This window comes from Scyliorhinus torazame, chromosome 14 (genome assembly GCF_047496885.1).
Source record: "Scyliorhinus torazame isolate Kashiwa2021f chromosome 14, sScyTor2.1, whole genome shotgun sequence".
NCBI classification, from domain to species: Eukaryota; Metazoa; Chordata; class Chondrichthyes; order Carcharhiniformes; family Scyliorhinidae; genus Scyliorhinus; species Scyliorhinus torazame.
The window spans coordinates 12,576,050-12,591,161 of NC_092720.1; the positions used below are offsets into that span (position 1 = coordinate 12,576,050).

At 48.1% G+C, this 15,112-nt stretch overlaps 1 protein-coding gene across 3 annotated transcripts in view; it reads right to left on the reverse strand.

Annotated features, from left to right (window-relative positions):
• Positions 1 to 3,811: 3,811 nt before the first annotated feature.
• The window catches only part of LOC140389522 (nucleotidyltransferase MB21D2), a 71,773-nt gene continuing 60,472 nt past the window's right edge, over positions 3,812 to 15,112 (reverse strand). For 2 of the 3 annotated variants that reach the window (XM_072473701.1, XM_072473703.1), the window contains exon 3: positions 3,812 to 10,366. In XM_072473701.1, the coding sequence (XP_072329802.1) occupies positions 9,096 to 10,366 (1,271 nt within the window). In that variant the 3' untranslated portion in view covers positions 3,812 to 9,095. The remainder of the gene's footprint in view (positions 10,367 to 15,112) is intronic. The other variant, XM_072473702.1, reaches the window with a different exon arrangement.

The window sequence follows — 15,112 nt, forward strand, 5'->3', positions numbered from 1 at the left end:
TTGGCCAATCCACCTAACCTGCACATCTTAGGACCGTGGGAGGAAACCGGAGCACCCGGAGGAAACCCACGTGCACTCACGGGGAGAACGTGCAGACTCCGCACAGACAGTGACCCAAGTCGGGAATCGAACCTGGGACCCTGGTGCTGTGAAGCAGCGGTGCTAACCACTGTGGTACCGTGCCGCTCCAAACAAAGGCTACTTTTCAGTCATCAAAAAGGGATTCTGGCCGATCCCTCCCTAACAGCACTGTGAGTGTACCTACACTTCAAGGACTGCAACAGTTCAAAAAGACAGCTCACCACAACCTTCTCAAGGGTAACTAGGGATGGGTAATAAATGCTGGCCTAGCCAGTGATACCCACATCCCATAAATGAATTTTAAAAAGCAACTAATTGCCTCAACTGTCAGTGCCACTGTGGGAGAACAGTCCTAGTTTGACATCACAGGGCAGCATTATTCAAACATTAAGCTTGGCCCATCATTAAATTGCAATTGAGCACTGTTTAACTCACGCCTTTCAATGTAAAACTGAAACAAAAACAATAAAATACAAACATTCAGCGCCCACCAATCCCTCAACAATCTCCTGTTGATCAGCTGTGAATATTGAAAAGTCCAACGTTCCATATCTTTTAAAAATAAATTTAGAGTACCAATTATTTTTTTTCCAATTAAGGGGCAATTTAGCGTGGCCAATCCACCTACCCTGCACATATTTGGGTTGTGGGATTGAGACCCACCCAGACACGGGGAGAATGTGTAAACTCCACACGGACAGTGACCCGGGGCCGGGATCAAACCCGGGTTCCCAGCGCCATGAGGCAGCAGTGCTAACCACTGCACCACCCAAACGTTCTTATAATCTAGAAAAGAGTCATTTCTCGCCTCTTCTAATTTCCCACCCTTTCCAGGTGGGACACTTTGCCATCTGGTCGGGCGTGGCACGGAATTGCAGGAGTGCCGCCTATGATATTCATTCAGTCAGTACTAATCGGGAGCTGGAGGAAAGGCACTAGCATTCGCCGAGGTGGAGAGAGGCCGGGTCAGAGCGGCTCCAGAAGGGGGAATGATGGTCGCCATTGCAGCCCTGAGAGTATTGTTTTCTGGGGTCTTTTCTTACTAAATAAAAGACAACAGGAAAGGGACGGGGGACCTGGAGGGAGGAATCCAAAAGAGGAACGTGAACCAGAGGGTGGCTTGGCTCCAGTTCAGAGGCCAACAACTGCATTAGAGGAACCGTGTGCTCAAACCGGTTGTGAGGAATATCACTTTGGAAAACAATCGAACAGCTTTGGAGTCTTCAATTATCAGAAGATACAGATGCACAGTTCTATGCTATGGAATAGCTAGGCCACACACCTGTGTCAGATATAGATCAATGAAGAGAATTTCACACGTGCATGCACACACCTCTATTATACATGTAGACATGCACACCTCTCCCCAAGTAACAGAGCCAGAGAGTAATGATGCATGAGCCATAGGCCTTTGGGACCTCTGTATTTGCGAAAGGAAGTCAATTTGTATGGAATTCCAGAATTACGAAGGCAATGTGGTTTGCCTTTAATGACCTTTAGGGAAGGAAATCTGCCGCCCTTACCTGGGTTGGCCTACAGGTGACTCCAGACCAACAGCAATCTGGTTGACCCATAAATACCCTCTGAAATGGCCGAGTGAGACACTCAATTCCAAGGCAATTAGGCAAGGGCAGCAAGTGTGGGCCCAGCCAGCGACTCCACATCTCATGAATTAATAAAAAAATAAATATCATGTTTCCTCAAGTCAAGAATTCCTTGCAGCCGACAATGGATAAAATGACTCAGAGGAAGGAGCTGAGCGTGTGAAGGTGTCGGCTGTAAAGTAATCCAGGTTAGTATTTGATCCATCAGGGAGATAACGACACGGCCGCAGTGGTTGAATAAATGTGACCCAATTTAACCAGTAAAGCTCTGCCCCGTGGATGGACCATGGATGTCCTGGGTCGGATTCAACTTGTGTACACACAACAAATGTAATGCATACGATATACACAAAAATATTTGACACACACACACAACATTCACAAAAGCAGTATATGCATGTATATAAGAACATAAGAACTAGGAGCAGGAGTAGGCCACCTGGCCCCTCGAGCCTGCTCCGCCATTCAATGAGATCATGGCTGATCTTTTGTGGACTCAGCTCCACTTTCCGGCCCGAACATCACAACCCTTAATCCCTTTATTCTTCAAAAAACTATCTATCTTTACCTTAAAAACATTTAATGAAGGAGCCTCAACTGCTTCACTGGGGAAGGAATTCCATAGATTCACAACCCTTTGGGTGAAGAAGTTCCTCCTAAACTCAGTCCTAAATCTACTTCCCCTTATTTTGAGGCTATGCCCCCTAGTTCTGCTTTCACCCGCCAGTGGAAACAACCTGCCCGCATCTATCCTATCTATTCCCTTCATAATTTTATATGTTTCTATAAGATCCCCCCTCATCCTTCTAAATTCCAACGAGTACAGTCCCAGTCTACTCAACCTCTCCTCGTAATCCAACCCCTTCAGCTCTGGGATTAACCTAGTGAATCTCCTCTGCACACCCTCCAGTGCCAGTACGTCCTTTCTCAGGTAAGGAGACCGAAACTGAACACAATACTCCAGGTGTGGCCTCACTAACACCTTATACAATTGCAGCATAACCTCCCTAGTCTTAAACTCCATCCCTCTAGCAATGAAGGACAAAATTCCATTTGCCTTCTTAATCACCTGTTGCACCTGTAAACCAACTTTCTGCGACTCATGCACTAGCACACCCAGGTCTCTCTGCACAGCAGCATGTTTTCATATTTTATCATTTAAATAATAATCCCTTTTGCTGTTATTCCTACCAAAATGGATCTCACATTTGTCAACATTGTATTCCATCTGCCAGACCCTAGCCCATTCACTTAGCCTATCCAAATCCCTCTGCAGACTTCCAGTATCCTCTGCACTTTTTGCTTTACCACTTATCTTAGTGTCGTCTGCAAACTTGGACACATTGCCCTTGGTCCCCAACTCCAAATCATCTATGTAAATTGTGAACAATTGTGGGTCCAACACTGATCCCTGAGGGACACCACTAGCTACTATACATATACATCACTCACAAAGGCCTACAGGATGAGGACATTCTGGGATGGGGATAGGTGAAAGATATACATGGCCCTATGGATTCAGCCCGAGGTACATATTAGTTCATCAGAGCTCCAACTCCAAGGTGGAGGTGAGCAGGATCAGGAGGGACAGTAGATAGACACAAAGGAATTAGCGGCCAGAGTACAGGAATAGACGACAATGGAGGAACGGGCTCACATCAAGGAGACATCCCCTATGGGACCTTAGGGTGCTGTCCTACTTTACTGATCAGCGAGATCTTGGTAAATCTGAACATGGACAGGAAGGCTGAACTGCAGCAGGAAGAGGTGAAGGATCATGGTGACAGAAAGATTGGATGATGTATGAAGTTAGATTGAGAATCGTTAGGATGAGGTTTGGGCGTATTACAAGACGATGTCCCAACAGTAGGGAACCTATGGGGAATAGTCTAGGAAGCCAGAACCGGGTCGCTGGGGTGGTCATCCCTGTGAGCTATGTGCATCATTTAAATGAAAAATAATCTGGATTTAATTATTTCATTGTGAGTGATTTACTGTACAGCGAGACTAGTAAACACATGGATATAGATAGAACAAACAACTGCCTTCAACACTCTTTCAACAACTAATATTGAATCTGACTGGCAGCTGAGGTGGGCATCTCTGGGTAGAGGAAGGCACAGGAAAACAATCTTACAATGATTTTATTTTTTGTCAAGAGATTTATAAAGTTCTTTTGCATTGTAATTTAGTTCCAGAATGTCAAATAGCAGGAACTAAACTCCATCACCATGCCCTGTCCACAATTGGCGTACCTTTTGAACGAAAGATCTGGCAGAATCTTTAGGGTGGTTAGTACATTCTATCAATTGTCGATTACATGACCAGACATCCATGGCTAGCCCCCCTCCCCCACCTCCCATTGCAAAACCCAAATATATTGACAATGATTTGTTCAGGATGCTTTCCAGGAATGGAATCCCAAAAGATATTCTGACAGATCCATACTAGCAGGAGATGGAGCTGTGGAAGTTGTTAAAGATTAAGGCTCTATGAAACTCAAAAATGTGTCAGCTGTAGACCGATGGGTTGATGCAGTCTTTCAGTAAAGCTTCGAAATAGTCAGCTACAGCAGGGATAACTAGAACCAGGCACCTTGTTATTGTACACAATGCTTGCAGCTTGAGATGTTCCTCAGTCCTTCCATCCTGTGAGCATTGAGTCAAGCCCTTGGGTTGCTAGCTACTGACCAAGAATGACCAATTTTGGGCGCAATTGGCAATCAGGGCACACATCGCGTTGTTTTCAAAATTGATGTTATGGTTCAAATTTCCGCGTAAAAGTTATTTGCATAATCACAAATGTAAAATCTTTCATGAACCAATACACTCAGGAAGCCTGTTAATATACTGCGCAAAATACTGCAGATGTTGGAATCTGAAGTAAGAAGAGAGTTGCAATGTTGAGCTCAGTAACTTTGGATTTTGATCTTTCTCCTCCACCTTTAACCCCCTTTACTTTTTAATATCCGATACATGTATTGCCTCAATGCAATCCAGCCCTCCAACACCAGGAGGGTGCATCTGGCCGGCGGAGAATCCAGCCTCAGGTCTTTTGTTCTGAAAGTTGCTAATACTTTTGAAGTTTCAACAGCTCAAACACTTTCCCCCCCTCCTTTGAGTTCTGATGAAGTGTCGAAGGACTCTGTCTCCCTTCCTGCTGACAAACCTGTTACGTTTTTCCAGCGTCCACGCCTAATAAAATAACCTTTACATTTTCTCCCTTGCATTAGGTTAATAACCCTCAACATATTTAAGAGTTCAAACCTGCAGTCTGGTTAATACAGCCAAAAGTGGATTGGTCATCAAGAGCAGCATTTTTAATCAGTGTCTAATCGACCGAGTGAGTGACCCAATTTTAAATTACTGAAATTACTTCTTTTTTTTTTTTAAACTATGCAGAATCATTTACTACTTTCATTGGTTTGTCAGTTTCATAGCAGTTACACAATTTTTTTAATACTTAAAAGCTTTTTCAAAAGGTGCTCATCAGTTTCTTCGGCGAATGGGCACAGATAGCAGGACCCCAGACTGGTGAATCCTACTAATCGAGGAGGGAGAGTGGTTTGCAGATGATGGAAACTCGAATTGTATTGGGTGTAACAGATCCCGGAGTCTCTCCGTCTTTTCCGCAGGTTTGTCAAATTCCAGGTGAATTGTGAAGAAGCACAAACTAAGGCAAACTCCCACCCCACCCACCCCGCCCCCCCAGTTCCCTGGTTAATTAGAGAGGATTGGGAGGGAAGGAAGAGGGTAGGTGGGATGTGATGAAATACATTCTGAAAATGAAGGCAGGTCACTTTCTATCGGCAGGGAGCACAGAAAGAGCAATGGGTCTGCTGTAATAAGCAGGTGGAGAGTCAACGGCAGAGGGATGGACCAAAGCAGACATTTGGGTTGACAACCACCTGTCACCAGCTCAGTGTGCAGTGTCGGCAGACACTGGAACGATCCAAAAAGGGAGAGGGCAAAAAGAGATTTCTTCAGGTTAGAAGTGGTGCTAAATAGCTTAAGACTGGCAGGTTTGACAATCACACAGGGGAAATGCCATTTGGAATTGTCAGAGGAGCGTTATTTGTAGCCGGGAATAAACTAATTAAGTCCCAATTTGACAAGGTAGAGACGATTAGGAAATAGCCCAAAGCTGTGCCAAATAAACAAGTGGGAATTAATTATTTGAGGGCAGCGCAGTGCTGCCTCATGGTGCCTCGGCCCTGGGTCACTGACCGTGTGGAGTTTGCACATTCTCCCCATGTCCGCATGGGTCTCACCCCCACAACCCAAAGATGTGCGGGGGACGTGAATTGGCCACGCTAAATTGCCCCTTAGCTGAATTTTTATTTTAATTTATAAAGAATTAATTATGTGGGGCCTATGTAATTTCTCTCAGTCTTCAAACCACAGAAAGCATTTTGACAGACACAATCAAATCTCAGGACCCCAATAAGGGCCAATGGATACCTGCATTCGAAGAATGTCAGGACGCTTAATGCTCAGACTCAGAACTGGGAATGCACTCCTCTGACCAAGTGTGCCGTGTTGGTCTGTGACAGTATGATCCCAGGTCACTGGAGGGGCCGAGTATCGCATAACATAACTGCTGCCTTGAAAACAGAAGCATGTTGGAGTCGAGAAGGTGCGTTCAGTGTTCAAATGGGTGGTGGCATGGCTAAGCTGCCATTAATTAGAGAGAGCCTTCTGCTACCACTCCTCCACAAAGCTTTGACAAAGACCTGCTGAGATTTCTCCAGCATTTTCTTTTTGGTTGCATGGGTTATCTGTTGGTTTATGTTCCTCGAATCACATTGCCTTTGCTGTTGAGCAGGTAAGCGGTCGCCTTCCGCCCAATTTGTGCCCTCCAACAGGAATTGCCCGAGTCCCTGGTTCTTTGCTGGCAGGGCTGCTAAGTCACAGAGTGAGACACAGTACGTATATGAATGGACCCTAAAGGAGATCACTCTCTCTCTCTCTCCACAAACCGAGCGAGGGGCTCCTCAGAGGCTGACACCCGCAGCAGAAAGAGAGAGCACCCAAACACATCATTAGCCTGGAAAAAAAGGAAAGTATTAGGTCAACTCTCAATTATCAAAAGATACAGATACTCCCCAATATGGAATGGCTAGGCCAGACTCGTCTTGTGCTTAACCAAAGTTGTAGGTTGATGTGGAGAGGATCATTCAGACACACAGACACCGACAGACAAATGCACATTCACACACCGCTCCCATATACACAGCAACAGGGATGATACATGAACTGAAGGGCCTTTGGGAGCTCTGTATCTATAATGTGGGCAGCATATTAATGTTACTTAAAATTCCAGATTCACCAGGGCAAGGTGGCGCGGCTTTAAGAAACCCGAGCTGCCTCGAGTCAGGAATATTTTGCAGCCAGGAATGGGTAGAAGACAGGGAAAGGATTCAGTTAAAGGGAGGAAAGAATGCAGAGAAGGCGTCAGCTGGGAATAATCCCTGTTACTGTTGGATCCATGGCCACAGATAAATACATGGCTGCCGCTTTATCAGAGGACAATTTAACTGCATCGTAACAGCGCCTTCTTTCTCTCAAGACCCCATAAACTGGTGATACAGTTTGACAAGACCCAACTGCTGGAAATCTGGGTCCATCCCCAACAAGGGAGACAATAAAATAATTAATTCTAGATGGCAATAGGAGTAAAGCCAGTAGACAGACAGACAGGGAGAGACAGGGAGAAACCGAGACAACCGGGGAGAGACAGAGAGATGGTGGCAGACAGAGAGAGTGGCAGACAGAGAGAGGGTGGCAGACAGAGAGAGGGTGGCAGACAGAGAGAGGGTGGCAGACAGAGAGAGGGTGGCAGACAGAGAGAGGGTGGCAGACAGAGAGAGGGTGGCAGACAGAGAGAGGGTGGCAGACAGAGAGAGGGTGGCAGACAGAGAGAGGGTGGCAGACAGAGAGAGGGTGGCAGACAGAGAGAGGGTGGCAGACAGAGAGAGAGTGGCAGACAGAGAGAGTGGCAGACAGAGAGAGTGGCAGACAGAGAGAGTGGCAGACAGAGAGAGTGGCAGACAGAGAGAGTGGCAGACAGAGAGAGTGGCAGACAGAGAGAGTGGCAGACAGAGAGAGTGGCAGACAGAGAGAGTGGCAGACAGAGAGAGTGGCAGACAGAGAGAGTGGCAGACAGAGAGAGAGGCAGACAGAGAGAGTGGCAGACAGAGAGAGTGGCAGACAGAGAGAGTGGCAGACAGAGAGACGGCGGCAGACAGAATAATGACCCCCAAAAGCAGCAACATGACCCATGCCCAGCCAGGAGATTTTGCAGGAATTGGGAGTTTACAGAAGCCTCACTTCCACCCTCCAACCCCCTCAAACTCCTTTCTCTGCACCCTTCATCCACTCCCAATTGCACTGACTCATTCCCGCAGGAGCCGAGAGGGTAAACATAGGCTGCTCGCCCTTGCAAGGCATCACAGCTGAATCCAGTCCTGTTTCTGTCCAACCACTGCACACATATGTACACACTGCCACGGACATTAGGAGGAGGGAGGTCATTGGACGGTGACCAGTTTGATTCCCTCTCCCCCTCCTCCCTGTTGGCACAGAGGTCAAGTTTAGCCACTCCAACCAAAGCGAGAGCACACGGTACCTGACCAGCAATTGAACAGGAGGAGCTTTCAGAGCAGCTCCCGGATTGCACAAGTTAACAAACGGCTCCAAGACCAAGACTCGAGCGGCACAGGAGCCATTCCCATCCCAAAGTCCACTCGCTTTGGCAGGGAAGATGCGACTGCAGGAACTTAGTGTGAGTTAGTGTTCAAAAACCCAGATCTGTGGGGGCACCCGGTGAAATAACGCACCACCCGAATTCATTCCTCCCAAATATTTTTGAGGCCCATTTGGGAAACCCACGGAATTTCAACGGGGAAAGGAAAAGACCTTAAAACACTCTGCCCATGACGTTCCGCTTGAAGGAGTGACACGGTTTCCCCGAGCCTTGCCACATTCCCGCTCCTCACCGCGGCCAGGCTTTCCGCTGCCTCGACAGTGCTGCAGCATTTGGTCCCTACCGAGGGAGGGGTAGAGGTGCTGCCCTCCCTCGTTGGCCCAGAGGTTGCTTTGAAGTGACCATTCGGGGGGTGGGGAACATAATATGCATTTTTTTCTTTTTAAAACAAAGGAACTTTCAACGCCTCCGCCCCAGCTGTCTGAGGAAATCTAAAACCATTATTGTCTGAAAGTGGCTTTCGAAACCCAGCTAATCTTCTTCTTCGATTCAGTCTTCAACATGCTCACCGTACCAAATTCAATTTGAATCGCATTAGACATTCTGCCTTGAATAATGCCATTTGAGTGTTTTGGTCCTTTCAGAGGGCCTCAGGGGGAAGAGGGACAAAACCCCCAATGTGTCCCGCTACCCCCAAACCTTGCCTCAAAAGAATTTGTCGTCTATTCTAAAGTGGGGCCTGGTGACATCGTCGGGGTTGATGAAGACGGAGATGGATTTTCCTGGGTTCTCGGTCACCAGCTGCTGCAGCTTCTTGGCCAGTCGGTCGTCCGGCTGCCGGCTGTCCCCGGAGCCATTGTCCGAGGACGGGGAAGGTGTGCCGGAGCTGCTGCCCCTCCTGTGGACGTCCTGGGTCAGCCGGTTGGCGGCCTTGGCGTGCTCGACGGCAGTCCGCAGGTGCTCAGCGGGGTCGGAACGCACCGACGACAGCTTCCGGGCGTGGAGCACAGCCGTCTCATCAGAGAGGTGCTCAAGCATGTTGCACTGTGGGATGAAGTAGTTGGGGCAGGACCTGTTGACCAGGCAGTGCTGGAGATCATCGATCAAACCAAGCAGGAAGTCCGCAGCATATTCTTCCTGGGCCAGAAAGGTGGCGGGGAGTCTGTCACACGCCCAGAGCATCATACTCCTCAGGTGATATGGACTGATGGCTTTGGGTCTGGACAAGAGTTTCATAATAATAGCCTTGCAGGCTTGATAGGCTTGCATGAGGCTGCTGGAGATGCATTTCTTCAGCTGCACCTCGCTACGCGCGAACGACAAGCGCCATTCGTTCTCTCGTTTCCCATTAAGAGAGGCGGCCGGCACCAGGTAGAAACCGCTGATGACCTCCTCCTCGGTGATCTTGCCATCCCAGAAGTGGTTCTCCATCAGCCAGCTCTGTGCCACTGCAGGCCAGCCCTTGAAGGAGACGACCGGGATGATGTCGTACAGCATGCGGCTGGAGCCCACAGCCAGGATGACCGAGATCACCGTGCCGTTCCTCTCCACCTTCTCAACTTTCGGCATCCCGCGTTGGGGCTTCTTCTGGATCTCGGCGAGCACGATGGTGATGGCCTCGTAAAACCAGTCCGCCACCCGGGTGGGGGAGAAAAAGTAGTTGGTGCCCCCGTTGATGTGGTCTACGATGGTGCAGCAGTCTTTCCACTTGTTGATGGTCCCTTCGTCAAAGAGCCTGAGACTTAGCCAAGAGTGACAGAGTGCGGAGTGGCGCATGTCCAGAGTGACCGGCTGGTTTCGGTCGTGGAGTTTGAGGGCTGGGACCAGGAGAGTGAAGTCCATGTCGTAATCCGTTCCCCGAATGTAGATGCTAAGTTCCTCGAGGTCCATATCCACCACGCCTTCGCGGACCCCTCCGGACAGCAGGAGGTACTCGTTGGCTACTGGAAGCTTCTGGTCCAACTTCTGCACCATGCCTGGTCAAAACAAAACAAAACAAAGTAAGTATGTACACAAGGGACAATGACAGCTTGGAAGAGCAAACCAGACAAATGGCTTCTTCTGAAACCAGTTCCCACAATCCTTCTGGCTCGATAATCGTTCAGCAAAGATTAAATTCTCGGCGATGTTGAACTCCCTGACTCTCAGCAACATTTAGTGCCCAGAACCCTTCAGAATCTCTACACTCTCCTTCTACACTTCCCTCTACACGCTCTTCCCCCCCCCCCCCCCCCCCCCGCCCCCCTTGCCCCACTCCTCCAATTATGGCATCTTGGGACATTCCTGATTTTGATTGTTTCATCATGGGGCAGAATGGTAGCATTGTGGCTAGCACAATTGCTTCACAGCTCCAGGGTCCCAGGTTCGATTCCGGCTTGGGTCACTATCTGTGCGGAGTCTGCACATCCTCCCCGTGTGTGCGTGGGTTTCCTCCGGGTGCTCCGGTTTCCTCCCACAGTCCAAAGATGTGCAGGTTAGGTGGATTGGCCATGATAAATTGCCCTTAGTGTCCAACATTGCCCTTAGTGTTGGGAGGGGTTACTGGGTTATGGGGATGGGGTGGGGGTGTTGACCTTGGGTAGGGTGCTCTTTCCAAGAGCCGGTGCAGACTCGATGGGCCGAATGGCCTCCTTCTGCACTGTAAATTCTATGATAAGAAACTATCATTGACAACCGTTCCTCCATCTACCTCAACCGTCAGCTCGGAAATTCTCTCCCTAAACCTCGCCACCTGTTTAAAACTGCTCCCCTTTCACCTGGTCTAACATCTCCTTTTGTGGCTTGGTGGCAGATTTTATTTGATAATGTTCATTTGCGACGCTATGGGTTTAGGATGGTAATGGTGCTATGCAAATGATACTGTTGGATTAATAAAGGTTACGTCAGTGACTCCGTCTAGTCCTCCCATTAAGAATCTAATAATAATCTTTATTGTCACAAGTAGGCTTACATTAACACTGCAATGAAGTTACTGTGAAAATCCCCTAGTCGCCACATTCCGGCGCCTGTTCGGGTACACTGAGGGAGAATTCAGAATGTCCAATTCCCCTAACAGAACGTCTTTCGGGACTTGTGGGAGGAAACCGGGGCCCACGGAGGAAACCCACACAGACACGGGGAGAACACACAGACTCCGGACAGTGAGCCAAGCCGGGAATCGAACCCGGGACCCTGACGCTGTGAAGCAACAGTGCTAACCACTGTGCTATCGTGCCACCCTATAATACCCACGTAGCCTTTTTGCACCTGGCTAGTTTCAAAGAACGTGTGACTTTTGCTTACAGTCTTTTGAGTCTGAAGATTGGGGGTTCACTCCGCAGACCTAAAGTGGGCAGCACGGTAGCATTGTGGTTAGCACAATTGCTTCACAGCTCCAGGGTCCCAGGTTCGATTCCGGCTTTGGTCACTGTCTGTGCGGAGTCTTCACATCCTCCCCGTGTGTGCGTGGGTTTCCTCCGGGTGCTCCGGTTCCCTCCCACAGTCCAAAGATGTGCAGGTTAGGTGGATTGGCCATGATAAATTGCCCTTAGTGTCCAAAATTGCCCTTAGTGTTGGGTGGGGTTACTGGGTAATGGGGATAGGGTGGAGGTGTTGACCTTGGGTATGGTGCTCTTTCCAAGAGCCGGTGCAGATTCGATGGGCCGAATGGCCTCCTTCTGGACTGTAAATTCTATGATAATCTATGAAAATGTAAGACGACACCCAGTTCTGGATTGTCAGGGATATTATCAAACCCAGGCCCGGTCTGCTCTTACAGGTGGAAATAAAGGATTCCTCAGCCACTAATTAATTTGAAGAGGAGCTTGCGAGATCTCCCTGGTGTGCTGGCATCAGTATTTATCGCTCAATCAAAATCAGTAAAACAAACCATCCGCTCATCACATCAGTGCTGTTTCTGGGATCTTGCTGTGCATAAATTGACTGCCCCCTTCCCTTCATGACAACAGTGACTACACTTGAAAATATTTAATTGACGTGTAGGACATCTTGAGATCATGCAAAATGCAAGTTCTTTTTTCCCAGGTCCTCCCTGGTCAGCAAGAGTGCCCTCATGTTCAATGTTCTATCAACTCGCTCCCCGCTTCAGTCTCACCCCTCCCTATCGCTCTAACTTGCCCCAGCCCAACAGAACTATTCACCAGTGAGCAGGATGGCACCATAGACGCCATGCTGACATTTTATATCGAGCATTTTGTCCCCAGCGGACAACCACCAGGCTCCCTCCATAGCCGCAAAACTTTCTTTCCCTCACTCTTGGTCCCCGGAGAATATAAAGGACGGAATTATCCATTTGGGAGGCTGTTCTCCCGCCGGAGCTGAATCGCTTCTAATTTCCGCTCGTGCTGGGAGCACAAGTCCAGAGGCAATTCCCTATTCCCCTGCCGTGCAAAATTATGGACGGCAGCGATTGCAAGGTATTCCCTTGCCAATCCTGCTATTGGGCCGCCATTCTGAGCGGGCAGCTCAATAGCGTTTGGCCCCTCTCACCCCCACAACGCAATTCCAACTAGCCCCCCCCCCCCCCCAGGTCAATCCCCGAAAAGCACCAGGGTGACAGGGTGACCAATAAGAGAGACCACCCCCCCCCATCATGGCGACATGGTAGCATAGTGGTTAGCACTGTTGCTTCACAGATACCCGAGAACCCCATCAGTTGGAGGTTCCCCTCCAAGTCACTCACCATCTGATTCGGCCGTTCCTTCACTGATACTGGGGAAAAATCCTGGAACTCCCTCCCGAACAGCACTGTGGGTGAACCTACACTCCATGGACGCAGCGGTTCAAGAAGGGAGCTCACCATCACCTTCTCTCGGTCAACTAGGGAAAGGCAATAAACGCTGGCCTAGCCAGCGACACCCACATCCCATAAATTAATTATTTTGAAGTTTCAAAGTGATACCACCCCAGAGAAAAAAAATTCTTCTTATCTCGGTCATAAAAGGGAACTCAATGATGCCCTCTGGCTTCAGACTCACACACAAATACCGTTCTGGAGCTGATACACTGCAATCAAGTCACCCCCTCACTCTTCTAAACTCAGTGGAAACCTGCCCAGTTCATCCAACCCATCTTCAGAAGACAACCCGCTCATTCCAGGTATCAATCTGGTAAAACTCCTCTGAACCGCCTCCAACACATTTACATCCTCCCTTAAATAAGGACACCGAACTGCACACAATATTTAAGATGTCTTCTCTCCAATGCCCTGTATAACTGAAGCATAACATCCTGACTTTTAAGTTCAATAAAGAATACCATTCCATTAGTCTTCTTAATTACTTGTGACTCATGGAGCAGAACACCCAGATCCCTCTACACCTCGGAATTCTGCAGCTGTACTCCATCTAAGGAATACTCTGCTTTTCTATTCTTCCTGCCAATGTGAACAACTTCACATTTTCCCACGCTAATAGCCCATCTGCCAAATGTTTGCCCACTTCCCATCGATATCGATGCAACTCCTCTTAATAATAATCGCTTATTGTCACAAGTAGGCTTCAATGAAGTTACTGTGAAAAGCCCCTAGTCGCCACATTCCGGCGCCTGTTCGGGGAGGCCGGTACGGGAATTGAACCCGCGCTACTGGCATTGTTCTGCATTACAAGCCAGCTGTTTAGCCCACTGTGCTAAACCAGGCCCTGTTACCAGCCTCTTTACAACATTCTTGGAGTTAAGATGCAAATTAACCGTGATCTAATTGAATAATGGAGCAGGCTCGAGGGGCGAAAAGGCCCCTTTCCATTCTTAATCATAAATTTATTTTAAAAAAAGAACAAATTGATATTAAAAGTTGAGATTAATACATTGAAAGGATTGAATAAATTGATATATTCTTTTATGCATTTAAATAATTGTAATTAATGCTAATTAATTCCTGAAATGAATAATTATTGAGTATAATGAATGATTTAATTAAGTACAACTTTATTTCCTGAGAGGTTTATTCACTTTTTTTTAAAAACACCTCCCTTTTAAAAAATTTTACTTTTGGTGGAAAGATTAAAATATTGCTGATTTGGATCTGAGAGACACAGCAGCTTTTTTTGGACTACGCTGTGCGTTACATTTAAGCTGACTTGAAATTTGGAACTGAATGAGGAAGCAGGAGAAGGAGAGGGTGACAGGGAAGCGAGAGATTGCGCAAAGGAGAGCGAGGAAAAGAGATGGATGAGTTGAGAGAATGAAGCAAGACGAAGCCCAGAATGCCCCCCTGCGAACCAGTGCGATAATGAGCATGAGGGAGGGGGCGAAAAAACTAAAGTGCAGGAGGGAGACAGAGCTTGCAAGCGGGTCAAAGAGGGAGGAAGATTAATAGACAGGCAGGGCAAACAGGACAGAGTAATCGACAGACAGTACAAGAGTGATAACTGAGGCCGTGGATTACTGCAGAGATCAGATCAGATCGACTTTCTCTTATTCGGTCTGGTAGATTTTATCTCAAGTGAGTGTGAGAAAAGTGACAAGGATCACCAGGGATTATAGGGCAGCCTCCACTGCCTCCTGACCAATTCAAAGAGGCGGCGCAGTTACATCCGAGCGAGAGGGCCAGCTCCGTAATCTTCACCTTCAGAGGTCCTTTCCCCAGGGATAGAAGTCTCGTCAGGTGCCTGTGAGCTCGTTAAGAGCTTCCCTTGAATTGGAAACAAACATTGTCCATCTACCCCACCCATCCCTTTCCTTGACATTCCCTGGGGACCAAGGATGACTTTATTCCACTCCTG